Source organism: Leptinotarsa decemlineata, unplaced genomic scaffold (genome assembly GCF_025532065.1).
Source record: "Leptinotarsa decemlineata unplaced genomic scaffold, Ldec_3_MD MMD2_tig00000882_RagTag_RagTag, whole genome shotgun sequence".
Lineage (NCBI taxonomy): Eukaryota > Metazoa > Arthropoda > Insecta > Coleoptera > Chrysomelidae > Leptinotarsa > Leptinotarsa decemlineata.
Window position 1 is genome coordinate 1,124,894 of NW_027412556.1, and position 20,886 is coordinate 1,145,779.

At 35.7% G+C, this 20,886-nt stretch overlaps 1 protein-coding gene across 3 annotated transcripts in view; it reads left to right on the forward strand.

Moving 5' to 3' along the window:
• Positions 1-410: 410 nt before the first annotated feature.
• Positions 411-20,886, forward strand: part of drongo (Arf GTPase activating protein drongo) — a 50,904-nt gene continuing 30,428 nt past the window's right edge. The window contains exon 1 of one of the 3 annotated variants that reach the window (XM_074174740.1): positions 411-743. In XM_074174740.1, coding sequence (XP_074030841.1) covers positions 580-743 — 164 coding nt within the window. In that variant the 5' untranslated portion in view covers positions 411-579. Of the gene's footprint in view, positions 744-10,379; positions 10,533-20,886 lie in introns of those variants that run through there. The other 2 variants (XM_074174741.1, XM_074174742.1) reach the window with 2 other exon arrangements.

Below are 20,886 nucleotides of genomic sequence, written 5' to 3' on the forward strand. Positions count from 1 at the left end.
ACGTTATACCAGACAGTGACATATTACATAAATAGTACTAAAGGGAAACTCGTCCGTTACATACCGATGTCACCTTTACATCAGTTTTTTTTTTCGTTTTTGATAACTGTATAACCTGGTTTACTATATTCATGTAATTTTATCCCATCCTCATTACACGCCTATGCAATTTGCGGTGCTAAATGTCACTGTTTAGAGTACAATCTCAGAGTTTTGTTACTCTGAGTGTACAAAACACTGTTTCAGAAAGTGCATGTGTTGTAGTTTTCGAGTTCTGTGCTTTAATACAGTGGTGTGAAGTTTGCAATTGATAATTTGAGGTTAAATTGAAGGCCTCTCACTTGATTAAACCTAATAATTTCCACGCTTCGATGTTCCGCCACTGCTAAAGATTGTATTGTGGCCTGCCGTTGCCGTAGTGCCAGTGTAGTGATTCCCATCGTGTCAGGTGTCAGTATTCAGTCGTGCAGCAGTCACTGGTTTTCAGTCGGTTAGTTAAAATTACGTAGTTGAGAAAGTAGGAATTAGAACATCGTTCGCGGACGGAAGTTGAGTGTAGGTAGTTGAATCGTGAAAATAATGGCTTCGTCACGGAAAAAACAGGACGAGAAGAACTTGAAGACTTTGCGTGAATTAGGTGCCTTTCCCCAAAACAAATACTGTTTCGATTGTAACCAACGCGGGCCTACCTATGTGAATGTTACCATTGGATCCTTTGTGTGTACAAAATGTTCTGGAATGCTGTGAGTACAGTTATTCTTTCAACATGCCTTTCCTGCTCTTGAAAGGGGATAATATCCTAGGTTGAACATACATATTGCCTTATGTGTTACTTTGTATTCTAGATACTTTTGAAGTCAAATTGTTGTAGTTTTTATGCAGTTTTTGTATCATCGGGTTCAAAAGTACGGAAGATGAACTGACAATTACAATAAAAATAAGCTCCTACATTTTTAAGAATCAAGTTAACCCAAAAATAACTGTATAGTTTACATTTTGCTTGTACTATCATTTTATATAGTTGAAATTATTTTAATCACCAAGGATTTTGTATTTCACAAGGTATTTCACTTCATAAAGTGTACTAAGTATTTAGTCTAATAATATTTTTACTTCACGTTACTCTCTATTTTTGAGACTTCACAAGACGCTAAGAAAGTGTCGAAGAAAGTATTGAAACTCCTGTGAATATAGTGCAGTTTGCCATGACCCCTACACCCCTTGTTTTGAATAATTTCTCTAGAATGTACAAATTTAAACAAACAAATACTACAAAATGAATAATCAGGTGAGTGGTTCAATTGACAGAGGTCAACGTTACCAATTCTGACAGTCTTGATGTTTTGACCATTCATTCAGAACTTCTGGACATTGAATGTAGGTAGAGTGTATAATATTATATGTATGTGGCATTCTGGCAATCATGATTTTGATAAAGCTCTCAGGTAAAATCCAGGGTAAAACTTTAGATCATTCCGAAATGAACAAAACATACACAGTTTTTGCACGGAAACCATTGAAGAGTAGGTACTTTTTTTTCTTCAACAAAACATCAAAGGGAAACTAGGAACCTACCATCACAAAGATTCTCATTAAGATTATTTTCTAATATAATTCAATAATTGATAGATACTATAGACACACATTCATATAAAAATACTTCTTTATTATGGAAAGTTTGCGCCATAACAATCTAAATTTCAACTCGGAAAAAGCGCGAATATAACCTCTAAAAGTGAATTTATTATTTGTCATGTGTCAAACTGTCAAAAATGAAAAGCGACGTTGCCAGATTACAAAACTAAATCCTAGTTTTACAGAATGTAAAATTTCATGAGTTGACATTTTGTTTTTGATGTGAATAGCATGATTTATGATTCATTAACAAGTAATGTGTTCAAGAAGTTTTTGGAGGAAATAAAGGTTTTGGCTTTCTACTTATCTTCATACACGAGAGAATCTCCAAAAAAAGAAAGAAGAAAGCAATCAATTTCAAAATAAACTCTATACAAAAATTTGTAGTTCATGCAAAGAAGTGACTGTCAAAAAGAAAGAAGAAGCCCCCGAAATGAATCAGATATCATTCACAGGATTGCTACACAATGTAGTTTAAGAAAGAGGAAAAATTTAACTTACATGGAACACTGTCCTCCTCCTATTGTCATATAAACACTGAATTAGACGAAAGAAAAAGCAACTACTTTTATATAAACTGTTACATATTCGAGACACGTTTTTAGACAGTCCCCATTTATAGAAAAACCATAAAACATGTATTGTTGAACAAAAACCTAATCCTGATATATTAGATGTAGGTGTTTGATTTATATTACTTGGTAAGATACTATAATCAACGTTCTAATTACTTTGGATCCAAAAAGATGATTATCTTCCCTAATGTAATGGGAAGAAGCACCGATTCGTACGTTATGAGATAAAACCATGTTAATCCTTTGCTTGCTCGAAGACTTCTGAGGGTTGTCGATCGTACTGGAACGACAACTGGTTACAGTTCTAGAAGGATAGATAGAAATTAGAAGAATCACTATGGCCACCACATTCACCTGATCTGATCAAGTTTGATTCCAAAAAGTGAGAGACAGACAGTTTGAGCAACCTTTCCTGTCTTCATCAACTTTTTCTTTCTTTAATTTCTAATTTCGTTGTTGCCATTATAACTATAAATCAATGTTGAATCGAATGCTAATTTTTCACACCCATCAAGGAAGAATTTTTGATCAGTCTGTCACTGACCCCTATATTATCAAATCTTTGACATTTTCACTCATTCGCGGCAAAATTTCTGTTGCAATTGTAAATCAAGATGACATTAAAGGCGATTGTTTTCACTGCCTGGTTGTCCTTTGTGACACAATATTGAAAATAACGGCCATTTGATAATCCCAGGAAAATATCTACATATGAATCGTATTCAGAATAGCTAATTATGGGAAGAATAAGAGGTGATCCAGGATTGAGTTGAAAAACAGCTTTAGCTGATACTTTGCCCATTCGTTATAAGGTTTTCTTCGAGTCATGTAAATAGATACAGATGAGATATACTTCATCTCTTGTGATGAATAAAGTCGATTACTTATTATTATTATAGAAGCGGCGGTAATATTTCTTGAGGAAATGAAAGTTTGGCAACATTGCCAGAATAAATTTTGAAGGGACATTTTCAACAATTAATACTTGACAAATGTCAGGGCCGCACTTGCCTACTTGCAGCACCGCATTTGTACCCGAAAGTTAGTAATTTGAATTGTAAGTCACGTGTTACAAAACGTTGAATTATTTCCAAATTTTCTTGAGTTTGACTAAGTATAATTAAGTTCATCGTGAATTTATTTTAGAAATATATGAAGTGAACTGTGGAGTAAGATAAAAGATAATAATTTTTGATATCTCGTATTACTCATCACTAGCCGTGATGAAGGTTAAAAAAACTGCAACTGGATCGTCGAGAAGCTAAAAAAGTTTCGCTGGTATATTGTAATATGACCCTCTCAATTTAATTTGATACTCTCTAAGGAGGTTATCTAAAATTAAGTAGTGCAATTTTGCAATTCCATTTAAAACGGGAAAATACGATTTCACGGAATTTTGCTACTAACTACTGAGTCACGTCAACGAATCATTTATTTTCGGATATTCCACGATTTATTGCTGTTCAGCCATGAAAAAAAAGGAAGTGATTATGAATGATATGGTTGGTATTTCAGCATCAATTACATATAGGCATCAACTAAAGATCATGAGTTGATATAGTCGAATGGTTTCTTGTTAATGTTAGTAACGTCATTCCACTACTACTTTTTTTTGTAAGAGTGAAGATATTTCAAACCTACAACGAAGTATATCTTTTTCGCAATGAATGTTGGTTGTAAAATTCGCTTATAATTCCCCTGTAATTCGCATTGATCAGTCACGCGTATCGCGCTTTCTACCAATTAGTTGAGGTCGAAGTCATCAGCAGATTATCGAACTAATTAGGATCAAAATAGGTATAATACTAATACATGCATCTCGTATTTTTTTGTTCGAGATGGTCGATATCTGTACTTGGTGCTGAAAAAACTTTATCCTTTATGTATCCCCAGACAATAAAATCTGAAGGAGTAAGAACTGGGGATCGAGCTGGCCAGTTAATTGGTCCATTGTCTTGGGAATTTTGCATCTAATTGTTCCCTTACAATTGCTGCATTATGGGAAGGAGCGCCGTCCTGTAGAAAATATTGTATTTCATGGCGGATATTCAGTGGCAATTCATCTAAGTAGCCATCGAATTCATCGAATAGAAAATGAAGATACATTTCACTATTCAAATGATCATCGTAAAAGAAAGAGCCAAGGATGTTTGTCCCACAATTCCCAACCAAACATTTATTTCTTGGAAATTGGTTTCCTTATGTAAATGTTTATTTGTATTATTCCACCTATAATGGATATTTCTGTTAAACCAACCATTATTGGTGAATTTTGATTCGTTAGTCCATATTATATTTTTACAAATATTTCCAACTTCCCTATTTCTACGTCTTAACCTCTTCGCAAATCGTAGTCTCCTTCAGTAATCCCTTTCATTGAGGTGATGAACTTTGCGTATTATGTAGTATTTATTTTTGTTCTTTTTCAAAATAGTTGTGGTGGATTTTACAGAAATCCCCATTTCGTGGGCAATTTCTCGTAAAGAGCATAATTTTTGTAATTGGCCAATCCTGAATTAAAAGTAATAAATATTTGTATAGCTATTGACGTTACTGTGTTCAAAAATGTTCGGTGTGAAATATCGAATAGGCTGTTCATATGTCAAGAGGTTTAAGGCAACCATGTCGGACATTTTCTGAACTGACCTCAAGCTTATATCTTACTTTAATAAAACTTTTTGTCTGTCCATAATATTTTGCATCGCAGTCCTTACATTCAATTTCGTGAATTCCAGACTTTTCCGAATGCTCGACTTTGTCTTTTGGACTTCCCAAAAGGCTCTGTAGTGTATGACTTGTTTTAAAAACCACCTTTATACCTAGTTCCTTGAAAATCTTTCCAAAGTTCCTCGTATATTGGTGGTATGGAACTGAGATGTATTTATCTTGGTTTTTGTCCTTTCTGAAAGTCGAGATTTCGTTCATTCTTAACCTAAACTTCTTCTTCCTTATCTACAATACCCTTCGAGAAACCGTTAGTGGCTGCTATTTCCTGTGTTGTACGTCTTTCTTTTGTGAACCTATCATGTGTTAGAGGGAGAGTCAAAAGACGATGCACTAAAAAATTCAACCCAGCACGTTTGTGCTGTCCACAGTGATGTGAACTGTCAGGAATATACCTGTACGTGCTTGTTTCTTTTCTAAATATATCTTATTCTAACCCTCCATATTGGCTCATCATTACCAAAACGTCAAGAAATGGTAGTTGTCCCTTATTTTCTAACTCATACGTGAATTTTATTGATGGACATTTATTTAAAATGGAAACAAAGTCGTCAATATTCGATTTTTTGGTATCGAATACCGCGAAAATATCATCCACATACCTTAGCCAAATCCTGGGAAAATATTTCGACTTTTCTTTGGTTTCCATTTCGAATCTGCTCATGAACAGGTCTGCCAGGTAGGCGTACAAGGGGTTTCCCATGGCCGTTCCTTCCTGTTGTTCATAAAAGCAACCTTCTACCTGGAACCGATTTTGTTTCATACACAAATTAGTAAGAGAAACGAATTCATCGATTTCGTTATTATTGAAATTATTTTTGTCTAGTAATTCCCTGAGGTATTGCGAGTTCTGTGGAATTGGGACGCTAGGAAATAAGGAACTAACATCAAAAGAAACCAAAATCTCACCTTCTTGCAGAACCACGTTTTTTGTATGTTGTATGAACTGTAAAGCGTTTTTTATACTAAAACTTGGTTCCGCAATAGACAAGGTTTCAAATTCCTTAGTGAGCCACTTTGCTATTTGGTAGGCAGGAGCTCCAATAGCTGACACGATGGGGCGTATTGATTTTCCGGTTTGTGGATTTTTGGGAGGCAAACGATGGTCTCAGTTCCATCCATTCCTATGTAATCATTCATAAAATCCGCTATAATTTTATCCATACCATAATCTATTGGTCTTGTCAACAATGATCTCTTCCAGTATTTTGTTGTTTTTTTCCGCTTTCGCTCAAAATAATCGATTACAAAAAAATTGACAGCACATTATGAAAACATAGTCTAGGGAATGTATGATAAAAACTGTTCTTGTAGTGGAAATGGTAGGAAACATTTCCCAACAAAACACGCGAATCTGACTGATTTTTGTCTTTTGGGTGGAATTCTAGTTTCGAGTTCGTTTTCGAAGCTAAAGCAGTTTTTTGTTTCTGTTTTTGAAAACGAAACTAGTCGCTAATAGTCATGTAGATTATTCCGTAGATTCACTGAATATTGAATGAACTGTTGTTTATCTCAAAGAGTGGGTTTTGTTGCATCTGAAAGTTCAAGGATAACTTTTCAATTCTTCTGTAATTGGGTATTATCATAAGTCCGTGGTATTATAAAACAATGTTCTTCTTCTTCAATTATTATTACCATGTACTTTATTAGCAAGGATTTTAAATAATATAATACGAATTTCTTTGAAAACTTATTGTTTCAATAATTGAAGTGTTATGAGGAATTCCTAGAAACGTAATAGTTTACATTTTCTGTAATTATGCTAATTTTAGTGATGGACATTTCAAGTTTTATTTTAATAGTATGACATCACATCTCGCTCATTGCTCGGGAGACTCATTTCAATGTTGGGTTTGTTTATATATTTTACTTCAGTATCGACAAATATTTGAACAATTTTCGTGTCAATATTGTTAATACGAACTCAAATAATTGTATCATTGAGTCCTTGAGATTCGTTTGTATATGCTCAGACTAGCTTAATGTACATCGGTCGCAATTTGGTTCTCATAACTTTATTATCCAGAATATTTGGCAGCTATTTAAATGATTATTTTGTTTTGAAACCATTTTCAAAGTGAATCATTCTTCAAGAGATATGTTATTTGATGTTTTAACCCTCCACGAAAAGAAAATACCGACAGAGAGTCTTTGCAATTATACTTTAGCAAAACTAAAAAAAATATGCCTCTTCTTTGGCACCCCGAAAAAAAATCATAATACAAAAAAAATTGGAATCAGTACAAAGTATGGCCTCCACGCTGGTTTATTACGGCCCTACATCTATCGTGCATCGACAAAATGAGATTGTCAATGTCTTGTTGAGGTACATTTGCCCATTCAGCGATTAAAAGCTCTCTCAATTGAAACGTTGTGTGAATGTTCCCCATATGCGGAGTAATTCTTCGTTGAAGCATGTCCCACACATGCTCGATGGGATTCAGGTCTGGTGATTGTGCTGGCCATGGCAATACATCAACTCCTTCGTTGGTGAGCCAGTCAGTCACTAGACGCGCGACATGTGGACGAGCATTATCGTGCATTAGGTGGAAGATTTCACCAACAGCACCAGCAAACGGACGGATGATAGGTAGAAGAATGGTGTCGAGGTACTATCGAGCTGTGAGGGAGCGATTTGGAAAAACGAGATCGGTTCTGCCGCCGATCATGATTCCGCCCCATAGCATTACTGTACCACCTCTGTATGTGTGGACCTTCTGGACGTGTCTCAAACGTTCATTATTTCCAGGTCGTCTCCACAGTCTTACTCGACGAGAATCTGGATGAAATCCAAATCTGGATTCGTCTGTAAACAAAACTGTGGCCCAATCATTTGCATTCCAGTTTTGATGTTCTTGACACCACTCTAATCTTCTACCGCGATTGCCTCTCGACAAAGGTGGACATCTAAGTGGCTTTCTGTTGTGGAGATCTGCTTCATGCAGTCGATTTCTGACAGTATCACGACCAATGGTTACCTGGTGCGTCTGCTGCAACACGTTAACCAACTCAGGTGCTGTGATTGTCGGTTGTCTTCTTGCGGTTAAGACCAAAAATCGGTCTTGAACTGCAGTTGAAGCGCGTCCTCGCCCTGGATGTTGTTCGGCTGGACTGCCAGTTTCACGGAAACGCCGCCACAATCGACTGATAACACTTTGGGAGACCCCCAAACGAAGAGCTACATCATTTTGTCGCATGCCACCTTGAAGAAGCCCTACAGCTCTATTCATCTCAGCCAATGGTAAGTGATGGCGTTCCATGTTAAAGCACAATATTTCCAGTTTAATTGCTGAGCAAGAACTGCATAGAATGTACAAACTCGACACTTTCAGATTATTCATTTTAGCCGAAAACCTACAGTTTGTAAAAAACATGATAAAACATTAGTTACCGTTTTTGCAGGCTTTGTTCAGCCCATAGAAATCTACAGGGTGGTCGAGTGTACCAATTTAATCGAAATTAAACGACCTCATGCATTTATTTTCATGATATTTAGTATGTTATAAAAATATCCCTAGACTTTTCCGATGTATATACATATATATATATATATATATATATAATATATATTATATATATATATATATATATATATATATATATATATATATATATATACATAATATATATATATATATATATATATAATATATATATATATATATACATATTGGATAGAGATCAATTTAAGAGTTAAGAATTGATATTACTGGTTTAATCTTCCTCTTGAAGATGATCACTCGAAAAGTCAAGAATTAGTTTACTTTCTCTACAACTTGGATGGTGTCGAGAAGAGTAATGCAGTTCTGGTGTTAGAGAAAAGTTATTTTTTAAAAGAAAATCGAAATATTTCGTAAATTTTCAATAATATAATTAATTTGGGTCAGCTTGTTTTGTGATAAGAAATTTGCAAAACCCGCCATAACAAATTCATCAAAATGTGTGTACAAACGATTGAGGAGTGTCACTATTACCAACAATTTTGTTGGTGACACTTTTACCTACCGCTGCGATCCAGTTACGAGCCAGAATCGTTTTAAAAAGGTTTGACGATAATCGCCCTTTAATAATATTATTATTGTGTTAAGCGAGCAACAAGAGATATCGCATTTAATCATCTGAAAATTCCGGGCAGTTATAAAACTACAATAAACAATAATCTCGACGATGATACGAAAATGAGAAAAATGAATCATGATGTATTCTGTGATAAGTATATTTGTTTGAAAAACTCAAGTTTATTGATAAGAATAGATCTTTATCTTCCTGCATGGTAGGATTCGGCGAGTGCTAAAAACAACTATTTTCTTGGTTAATACCACGACGAACATTGGATTGTATCCGACAGACATTTGTGCAAATTTCCTCACAGAAGAAATTTTTGCTAAAGATCCTCGTGTATACCGGATTCGGAATATCACTCCTCATCAGTGTAGAACAGATCTAACCAAGACTACACTACTCTATTTCCACAGTTTGATGTTTAGCATGTTTAGTTTGTCGGTAAGAGTTAGAAGTGTTTTGTGTGCTTGAAGATCAAAATGATCTTGATCAAAATGAATTTTTAAAAACGTTCGATTAGAATAATTCCGAAATATATAATAAAGTTTTCTCCTCAGTTGAGAAATATGTGCAGACCAGTTGAGTCTATTATCTAATGTAATGCCCAGTAATTTAACTTCATTAGTTTCACAATTAGAGATAATTGGATTATTAGCAGAAATCTGGATGTTTTGTGTCTTCTGACCAATTAGTTTCAGCTTATTAGATAGAAACCACAGATTAGGACTATTAGATACCTCGTCGAGATGAGACTGTAACATATCATTCATTTTATCCGACAGAATGAAAGTGGTGCCGTCCGCGGAGAGAACCGATTTGAACGGCATCATATATTTGCACGAGTCATTCACATAAATGACAAATAGGAGCGGGCCCAAAACAGACCCTTGCGAAACGCCATGCTTGATAGTTTGAAAGTTTGGGGACAAACCTGTGAATTCTACAAGCTCAACCTCCGAATGTTTGAGAACGAGTTGCAGATGACTGGAAATTTGCCACCAGTTGTCAAAAATAATGTCGAAGAGTAGATCTACTCAACTGTATTCGTTTTCAATGATTTTTTTCGAATACTAGGTATATTAAAACTGAAAACAAACTGTATAGCTATCGCCTGTCATCTGTTCCTGATAAGGCACGTGCATCCACTAACTGCTTCATTTCCAGTCAATCAGAAACGTAGTAGAATCGTACAACTGTAATTAGATCCCTGAGGAATCCGTGGCGCGCCAAACTATAAACTAAAAAAATACAAAATCTCTCCGGTCCGCGACTCCAACAGATGATAGGGGGAGTAAATTCGTGTGTAGTATTTGTTTAATCTGGATTAGTTCGTTCTGACGTTTTTTCGTTCCGTCGTAGTGTGCATCTGATCTGACACACGAGTCCAATTAACGTCGGAAAAAAAATGCTTATTATGTCCGGATATTTAAATATCGAGTTTGGTGATAAGCATGCACAAACCGTTCGAGGAAGTGCTCCCAGCAAGTTCTGAATGAGTTTGTGAATCGACGATTTCATGGCCTTGTTTTGTGTTTGGTGAGTGTGATTTTTTATTGACATTAAGTTTATCAGTTTGCTTGTCTCGATCGGATTTGAATTTTAAAAAAATTCAAATGTGACATCGTCATAGAAAATTTGTGATGCATGTTGGAACCTTTGGTGTAGTAATGATTATTACTGGAGTTTTTTCCCAACACCAAACCGTTATTTCAACACGTCGACACGTATTTCGATCACCAAATTGTCTATTTGAACGAAAGTTGGTATGACACTCACGACACAGTTACAAACGGCTGGACTGATGGTTCGAGAATGTGTACGTCTAACATGCCCGCAAACAAAGGATCGCGACTAATCATTGTGCATTGGGGAGGAAGTAAAGGATGGGTTTCGAATTCTTTGAAACTATGTGTGAAAAGACTTGAGGACTGCAATGTTGACAGATAGTTATTGTGATTCTTATGTAATCAGAAATTATTATTGAATAACGAAATTATTCAGCTCCCTAACTACATTGTTAAAGGAGAGATGTTGGAATTTAGGTTGCACTATATCGTTTACTTGAACTATACTATTCATGAGAAAAATGCGTTCAAAAGTGACTTTCAGTAAAAGGAGTCCTGTAAGTACACATTCGTTTCGTTGAACCTTTCGAATATCTCAGATTTTCTTGCAGTGACTCGAAACACAAGTGAAAGTACTTTTTCGCGAGTACACTTAACAATAACATTCCTGTCGAGATATGTCGTTAAATCATGCCGTGTACCTTTTGTTCTCTTATTTTCTTGGTTGGGCAAGTGGGTTGTTTTATTCGTCATCCGCAGCGGTTGCTTATTCATACCAGATGTGTTTTTCTGCCGTCATTTGATCACCGCCGCTCGTAAGCGTCAAATGTACAGGTTGCGGTGACTAAATGCCGAATTGTAAATCGAGTCAGACCCCTCTAGTCTGACTCCATTGTCGTGTCGAGTCGTTTTTATAAAGAAGTGGAAAAATTGAAATTGGTTCCTTGTAGTCGCGTAATTTAAGTGGGGGGATTAAGTTCACGTAGTGAGAATTCGACGTAGCGGGAATTCAACGTAGTGAGAATTCGACGTAGCGGGAATTCAACGTAGTGACACTTATTGCTCCTAGACGAAATATTCACCTTATTACGTCGAACTCCCTCTCTCTATCTCTCTCTCTCTCTCTCTGTGTCTCTCTCTCTCTCTCTCTCTCTCATGGGCGGGATACATTTCGCCGTAACGATTATTCGACGTAGCGGGAATTCCGCAAAGTACAAATTTGGCGTATTGATATTAACCACATAGATCTATACAACATACCTTCTGAACCGCTCGGTATATACCCATACAGCCCTATATTTTTTGAAGTACTTCTCAGGCAGAATTCTAATAAGGAAAGAAATATGCCATATTCCATATAGGAGGATATTTCAAAAGAGCCCAATGCATTGATATTCAAAATTTTTATTGTTCCACTCTCACAATTTTCATTGCCTCCAGTCCGACCCGTGTTAGGAATCGTACGTTAAAAGTTTAGACCTCGTTAATCCACGGTTTGCACCTGGTCACGCATAGACGGAGAATTCAAAACAGAATTCCATCTTCACTTGAAATAAAAATAGGAATAAAAAACATTTTTGAAAAGCACTGGGAACTGAAGTATTTAGAATAACTTTTCGAAACGAACCGTAAATATGTTTGCAAAGGATTCATCGTGAATGAAATGAAGATTGGGTACAGAGGTACAGAGACCAGAAGAACATTTCTACTATGTTTTTAAGGATAACGAACAAAATAGGACGTTTTCTCAGAAGATTTGGTAATATAAACTATTTCGAGCCGTTACAAAGAATGAAAGATTGAGATCAACGAAGTTTGAGAGAAACAACAGAAAATGGGTTTGCCTCTGTCCGAAGTTTGTCATTTTAATAAGACAAGAGATAATCGATATTAAGTCCCCAGATTATATCACGATTATAGTAGAATTTGGCAGACAGAGTTTCCTTAATGAGGAAACTAGCACGAATGTGTGTAGGAAATCATCCAATGGCCGTAGTGATAATAGCCAGGAGAGTAATTTTTTTTCAGCAGTCATTTGGAAATCCTGTGGTCTGGGAACGTTGGATAAGGTGAATATATCGAACTTCAGTTTTAAATTTTCTGAAGACGATATAATTTTTGGAAAAATTTCACTTTCAATTGAAGATCATTATGTTCCCAGGGGTCTAGGGGTCTGTAGATGTTTTACTGGGGGTTTTCTGGTTTCTGGTAAATAAGAGATGCCAAGCGTTGGTAGGTCCGTAATATATTGTGATAACAATAACGGTACTTCTGTTTTTCTGAACAGTAAATACACGAAACAGTTATCAGTGATTCTTCAGTGGCAGATCTCTTATATCAGTATTATGTGGTCGTGGAACGCTACCACTTTCTCCTAATAAGTATTCTAACTGGAATAAGAAAAAGTGAAAATAATGAGATACGTACATCAGCGCCGGCGAAATTAGAATATTGCTCAAATCGGTATCATCAAAATATAACCATTTCTATTCCACCTGCTTTCATGGGGGAGAAGAATCGACAATTTCAGACAAGTTGGCACGGAAGTTCGATGAACTGACCCGTTTCGATGGGCAACAGACGACAAAACATACCAAAAACTATTCAGTGAGTCAGCGATCTGGGCAGTCAGTGGCGTGTACACGGAAGGTTTTGTCAGGGGATTGGGCAGTATTTTGCGGTGATCCGCCATTGTGAGTCTTGTAAAAAACTTGGTAGAAGAATTATCCGTTCATATGCAACGTAGAACAGAAACAGTCATATGATGAATCCAACACAAAAACTGCAGAACTGCAACACTATGGGAAATAGAAAAACTCAAATTTTTATGAACCAGAACTTGGGTGAAGCCTCATCAATTCCTCGGACACAAGATATTGGCGTGTTTGGCTTTCCACCCAAACCACAATTGACTTAGTCAATTATTACCAGTAGAGAATCCGGTGAATTTTATCTGCGATAGAAACGTTGTATTTGAAAATTTTAGTTCAGAAGAATAACTCAGCCACCGCATTCACCAGATTTGGCCGCCTGCGACCTTTTTCTGTTCCCGTAAAAAATTTAAATTCTCCAGAGAGCGTATAAATATATTTAAACAATCGTATTAATTATTTTTGTTTGGATCAATCAGCGCTATTAATTGCATTAAAAATTTGCACAGCCTGCAAAATTCCGTTCATGTTTGCTGCACGTAAAAAGAAGGAATGCGTTTCAAATGCAGTTTCCAAATCACATGTAAATGTAATGCACGTGGATGTTGGCCAACTATTTTCTAGACGGAATAACGTGAAAGTTGGAGTGATTGCTTTCCGTTTTGGAATCGTAAATAACCTGCTTGGAAGCTGAAAAGTCGATCCGAGTTTTGGAGCGATTACGTCAGAATCTAATCTCCATTTTTAATATTTCACGCGCTGCATGGTGCACCTCAGGAAATCGTGACCTTTTGGCCTTGCTGTGATAGGAAGTTACGTACATCACAGAAATAGTTTCAGAAATATTTCTTGCGTGCAATATCGACTTGAGTAAACGGTATTGATTATTAATGCAAGAAATTTGGAGAATGGGGAATGTTCCTCAATTTGGGTTGTTACAGCAAATGCAAGTTTGAACAAAATAAAGTTGCGTTTAATTCATGAGTTTTTCAAATTCACTATGAAAAAGTATTCAAATTGTTGTTTCAAATGTTGGGTTTTAATTTTAAAGGGATTTGTTTCTAAATTCACATATTGGCAACAGCGCCTATATCAAGTTGAAATAATTTATACGTACCTAGATATTCTACTTTAAAAAAGGAAAATTATCTTTATAAATCAACAATTAGGGCAAAATATAAATTATAGTTCAGTACCACCTCCACAAGCCACATAAACAACAGTTGTTTTGTTATTTATTTATATAGAGGAAGATAGGTTAGGTGCACAAAATGTCATATGTCACAGAATGTCTCGGAACTCGGAACATAAGTAAACAGAACAGCACGCCTCTGAAATATGGCATCTTTGTTTGTCCCATACAGGTAACAGATTCATTGTCCTTTATTAGCTATAACTGATGTTGCCAAATGGTGAAATAGAAACGAATCCCTTTAAATGTCGAACGAATTATTTCATTTCTCTTTTTTAAGTATTTAAATAATTTTTCAATGAAAAAGGTTGAAATGATAACTTTAAAATGAGTTGTTTCAGAGCTATTTTATGAAAACTACTTGATTTTCGTCAGGAGGAACATTCCCCATTCACTTTCGCAGCCTTTTTTTGCACAATACAAGCTACAGAAAAGCACAAGTATTTATTCACCTTCTTTAGCAGTCTAATAATCAACATTATTCCTATAAAAAAACTTAACGGGGGCTGCTTTTTGGTCATATTTTTTTGAGGTTAACGTCATAGTTGGCGTCACTGAATTGCTATTAACATTTTAAATTCAAATAATAAAAAGTATTTTTGCCTTCATCATCGAGATCTTCAATTCTGACTCCGTTCAAATCATGTTTAGAATTTTTGAGGAGAATTGTTCCCGTCAAAGTAGGCATTTAAATCATACGAATTCCAAATTGGGTCGGTGACAGTTACCAACCGGTTTTTTTTCGAAAATTTTCACTAGAATATAACCTTAAAACGGAAGGACGTCGCCAGAAAACAAATACATTGTTAAATCAAGTTTTTTATAGGAAATGTGTTGTTAATTAAACTGAAGAGATGAAAAATGACGTGAAGATGATGAATAAATAATTTTTTGTATAGTTTGTATTGTGCAATAAGAAGGCTGGAAAGTTGCAATTTTCGGAACTTTGGAGGGTTGTAAATCTGAAAATATCGGGGAGCGCAATCCGTGGTCCTCCCGAATATTTAAATGTGAAGGATTTTGAAATTCTTCTTCTTCTTTTTATATCTACTGGCCGTGAACTGCGAGTCAATGGCCAGCTCCGCATTTTTGTTTTCGAATAGTTGGGGCTATGAATTATTGTGAACATTTCAGTTGAACTGATGTGATAAAAAGTCTGCAAAAGATTATCGAGTATTCATTCATTAGTTATTTACCAAATAAACTCTGAGATAGTTGCGAGATCAAATATTTAACAGGAATTTCATTATCTGTTATCCGGAGTGAATGGAGTTGAATCGCTTCTAAGAGAAGGACGCAAAATAATGAACGTTCTCCGATTCCCGAGAGCTTTGTAACACTATCTCTCGTCACTATCATCCGACATGATTTCTCCATCGGTCCGAGACTAACGGTTGCGCAAGTGCTACGTGGAAATATGTTTATTCGTGCAGGAAAAATGCCAATATCTCGCTTTTATAGTCTATTCCACGAACGGTTATGTCACGCTTCATCTCTAGGAATTTTCACGGCTGTGAACCGTTGGTTCGCCAGTAGGATTCTATCGGAAATCTGGCATCTAAAGCTGGATTTCCACCAAAAGGACAAAACCTCAACAAAACAGCAACTGTGTCGATTTCGACAAAACAAAAACTTGAGTTGTCAAAATGAGAGACATTTTGGAGACTGTGTCGCCGGTGACTGTTTTTGTCAACAACAATGTGTTGCGTCAGCAGACGAAAGGTCAAAAGGTTTCGGTGTAAACTGAAATCGCTATGTGGAAACTGGGCATATTAACAATTTCGCTCTTTTCTAAGTGTGGGCAGAGGGTGCAGAGGCCGATTATTGGTTGGGGGGCGACGAATTAGCTGTTTTATTCTAGAATATGGAATTTTGCTACTCTCGGAACGTGCAATGGCAAGTGACAGAAGAAAGTCATCGGCAAAATTTGTTGCAGACTTCTATCTGTGAGATATCAGAAAACCGTCATGCCAAAATCTTTTTGATATCCATGATGTAGCAAAAAAATCCTGCATGTATCAAATGCAGGATTTTAACTCTAATCCACCGCATCGACTAATCGACTCTATTACATCACAACCCACCGTGTAACCTGTAATAAATGCGCGGAAACAAGTTCCGCGCCTATTTATCATCGCGATCACTATTCTCTGGATGACGAATTGGAAAATTGCCGACCGACCGGATCTTTTCCCGTTCGAAACTATGCGGCCATACCAATCAACATTTCTAACACATTTTCAGAAAAATTCAGTCACTGTTTCCGTCCTCTTCGATGTAGTCGGCATATAATATTGCAATCCTCATCATTACAGTAATGTTTTGGTGGTGGGAGGAGGGGAATATAATAATAACAATAATATTTATTTGTAGTGTTAGGAATCCGTGTTAGGAATCACACGTTAAAAGGTAAGACCTCGTTAATCCTTAGCTCGCACAAGTTTCGACTTCTGAGGGTTGTCGTTCGTAGGGGTGCGACAGCTGGTTAACGGAAAAACAGATTTTAAACAGATTTTTTAAACAGTTATTCATTACATACAGTGCTTTTCTTTAATGTCCCCTCCCCTTTTATTTTTTGAACGGGTCAACTAAAAAAAATAAAAATGTATACAGCGTGACTCACGGTCGATGGTAGGTTAGACGTTTCTGGAAAACGCAAAGCATGATTTTTCTGAAAATTTCACCTTCCAAATTTCCTTACCTGTTCTATCGATCTAAAATATTTTTTAGCATTGCGGCGTTGCCACTTCCATCAAAAAGTCCTAGCAACTTCATTTTTTTAAACAGAACACCCCGTATATTAATACATTTTTGAAATCGCTCTGGTATTTTAATACTTTTTTGTTAATAATGTCATATACCTATCTCTATCTGTTTTCGAGATAAAAAATAAATTGTGCTAAATATGGTCCAAAACATAGCCTTAATTGAAATTGAGTACATCAGTACTCTCAATTCATGAAAAGTTGATATTTGATGATAGTTTGGACAAACTCGAAATATTCAAATAACACCAAGAAATCGACTTCATATCATACAGGGCGTGCTAAAATTACTATTATTTCCATTGTGCATAAAAGTAGTCAAAAGTTCATTTTTCAAATGAAACCCCCTGTATATTACTCCTTAATTGAAAGATGGTGAAAAATGCTTCAAGATGATATATCATGTCCCTATACCTAAATCGTCAAGTTTTCTCAATAAAGTCGCTTCTTCTAGAAACATTATTTTTTTTTACAATTTGGATTTTGGTAGCAGTGGAATTATCAAGCTTATAGCAGTTCGGTTACTTTTATAAGTAATTTACAAAGAGTTATCGACGGTGTTCGAATAAACTTCTGAAATGAATGCAAATATCGATTATTCAAACGAAGTTCTTATGAAATTATTTATTATACACGGACAGTCTGATCAAATCATTGCCAGAACTTGTAGAAAATTCAACCAAATGTATCCTGAATTAACACCAATGAACGAGAGGAAGTTTGTAAGATTACAAAATAATTTCCTTGTAACTGTTATAACTGAAGGATCGTCGATATAGAGTGGTTCTATGGGACGGAGGTGAAAACGACCTTTAAACTTCAAATTTAAAGTATGTATATCGCTACGGAATCTTATTTATACAGAAATTAATTTTTTGTCACAATTAATAAAGTAATATGGCACAAAAGGCTATTGAATGATATTATGAATATTTATGGCTGTCGATCTATTAATAATTTGAATATTTGCACGTCGGTGGACTACTAACGATCTAATGAGTTTTATTTTTAGAACCGATGATCCAAACATTGTCATGGTGTTGAAAACGGCATACGTATATATGTATACAAAACATACCAACAACAAATCGATTGCACTTCGAACCGTGGGGCATATCGGCAACATTTTAACGTAGTTTTCTCGATAAAAACAATTCATTAGCAAATCGAAGATTGTTTGTTTTTAAATTTCAAGTTCATGGAAAAATAATGTTTTTATTTTTGTCGGCTATTTATCACGATCCGTATATTTAGAGTCGGAGAAGAAAAAATATAACGCGCAACTGGTTCGTTATCCTCGTGGTACGATAAAGTATGTAAACAAAGTTTTTTTTCTACTAGATTTGAATTTTTCCTCAAGGCAATTGACATTTATTATACAGGGTGAAGGTTCTGGAACCGTCAAGAATCTGCGTTGTTTGTAAAGCGATTTTTTTGAAAATTTGGTATGTTTATTCATGCCTTTGTACTAAGTTTTTACCTTTCAAGTGTTTCTTTTAATTAATTGACGACTGATCTTCTAGCTTTTCAGTAATTATTTTACTAAATTGATGAATATTGTAAATTGATTTATTCTGATTTCAGATTTATTAAAAAACATCAGTTACATCAAGCCATAGGGCTTATTATCGGTGTTGAACACAATCTTAAATTATTTTCGAATTATTTTTTAGTTTGTGTTGCTATTAGAGATTGTTTTTCTTTATTTTTTTTCAACTATTATTTGTTCTTTCTTTTACAGCACAATTGCAGTTTGTTATCTTAGTACAAGTCCCTGCATGGATGTCGATTATGTTATTTCCCGGTTGATCGTTCTGCAATAAATAAATTCAGTTTTTTTTTCACATTTATACTTAGGAAGGTTGCGATCAAGCCTTATCTGGATATCTCTGTCCCCTTTCTTATCGGCAGAGCCGTACTGTTACCATTTGACCTGAAAGATCACTCACCATACAAACTAATCGACTTCGCTAAGAAGCTGGGTTTATTTGGCCGAGTGTGAATAGGTCGAGCCACAATAAACCCTTGCGGGTTGCGGTGGAAGGTCGAATAGACCCACTCACTTTGAACATAGCCTAACCCACCCCTTTCTGATTGTTCAAATATTGATGTAAACAAGAAATAGTATGGGACCTAAAACTGTTCCCTGTAGCACTCCTGTTTTAACTTGCATTGCCTCACTCAGGTTATTATCAACTTTGACCTTTTGTGTTCTATGTGATAGATAGTCTTCCATAGTGTCGGTGTCGAATGCCCTAGCTAGGTCTAGAAATACAGCTGAACATTTTTCCTATATGTGCAAGGCTCCGCTTTTTCGGTATTGAAGTTGTTAACGAAACCGAAATAAATCCGCCATTGCTATTGCTTGTTGGTTTTAAATTTTGGATTTTCGTTTTTCTGCTCTTTGTCACGCTTGCCCAAATGTCTGTTGAATGTTAACCAATATTCGTCGTGGTATTAGCCTGGTAGTCAGTTGTTTTTCGCTAGCTGTGAGAGTTTATTGTTTCAAATTTATTTATACATTTATTTATTTGTAATACAATACTCTACAGGACATAGCCCAAGATGTTCGTTTTTAAACTGTAGGACATGACCTTACATTTATCCGGGTTCAGCGACAAGTTATTTCGATAACACCATTCTACAACCCGTCCTACGTTTGCTGAGACGTTCACACAATCATCTATGTTCTCAACGAGGCAGTATAGTTTTAGATCATCGGCATATAAAAGGAAATACACATCTATAACATCTGCAATATCATTAATGAAGATATTGAAGAGCAACGGTCCCAGATTTGACCCTTGTGGAACACCGGAAGAAGCACTATATTCCGTAGAGCTGAAACCATTCAGCTGAACATATTGAAATTTCTTGAAACATCATCATTAATATACGAAAGTGGAAATTGTTGAGGCTCAAGTTCATTGTATCGTTCTGTTCCCATTTCTACGTAGAGAGGCACCATTAAGGATCTTCCAGTTCGTCATCATTTGTTAAAGTATTCGTGCAAAGTAGTACAAATTATGTTGTGACGAATGAAATATGTTAATAGTAATCATCGAACATACCTGTCACCATTAATATTCGGTGAATATCAATAGATTTCGTGGATGTGGTGTACTTAATTGAGACAGTGATCAAAACAATCGACTTTTAAAGGTTGCATTTGATGATACTCTCAAAGTTTTTCTCTTGCAGCTCTCGTTGAAGACAGGAGTGTTAACTCATCAATTGAAAAACTCAGTTGATGAACATGTTTAGTGTCATGTTACATAAATCAGATATTGGTGGTGGCGTGGTATAATTTTTTTCCAAATTCATTTCATTTTTTATGAACCTACACAGATTTTTTTTATTAGTAGTAAAGAGTAATGCCAAAAAAACAGTTTGTACTTACATGAGAATCAAATAAAAACGCAACTTGAATCTGAATTTGGGGTTATAATATTGGGATTGATGGAAGGTGAAATGTAATATTCATTATCTTTTTCTATACTTATGACGCACTGTTTGGAACCTTTGGTGTAGTAATGAATATTACTGGAGTTTTTCCCAACACCAAATCGTTATTTTTAACACCTCGACACGTGTTTCGATCACCAAGTGGTCATCTTCAAAGAGGAAGATTAAAACTCTTTGAAGATGATCACTTGGTGATCGAAACACGTGTCGAGATGTTAAAAATAACGATTTGGTTTTGGGAAAAAACTCCAG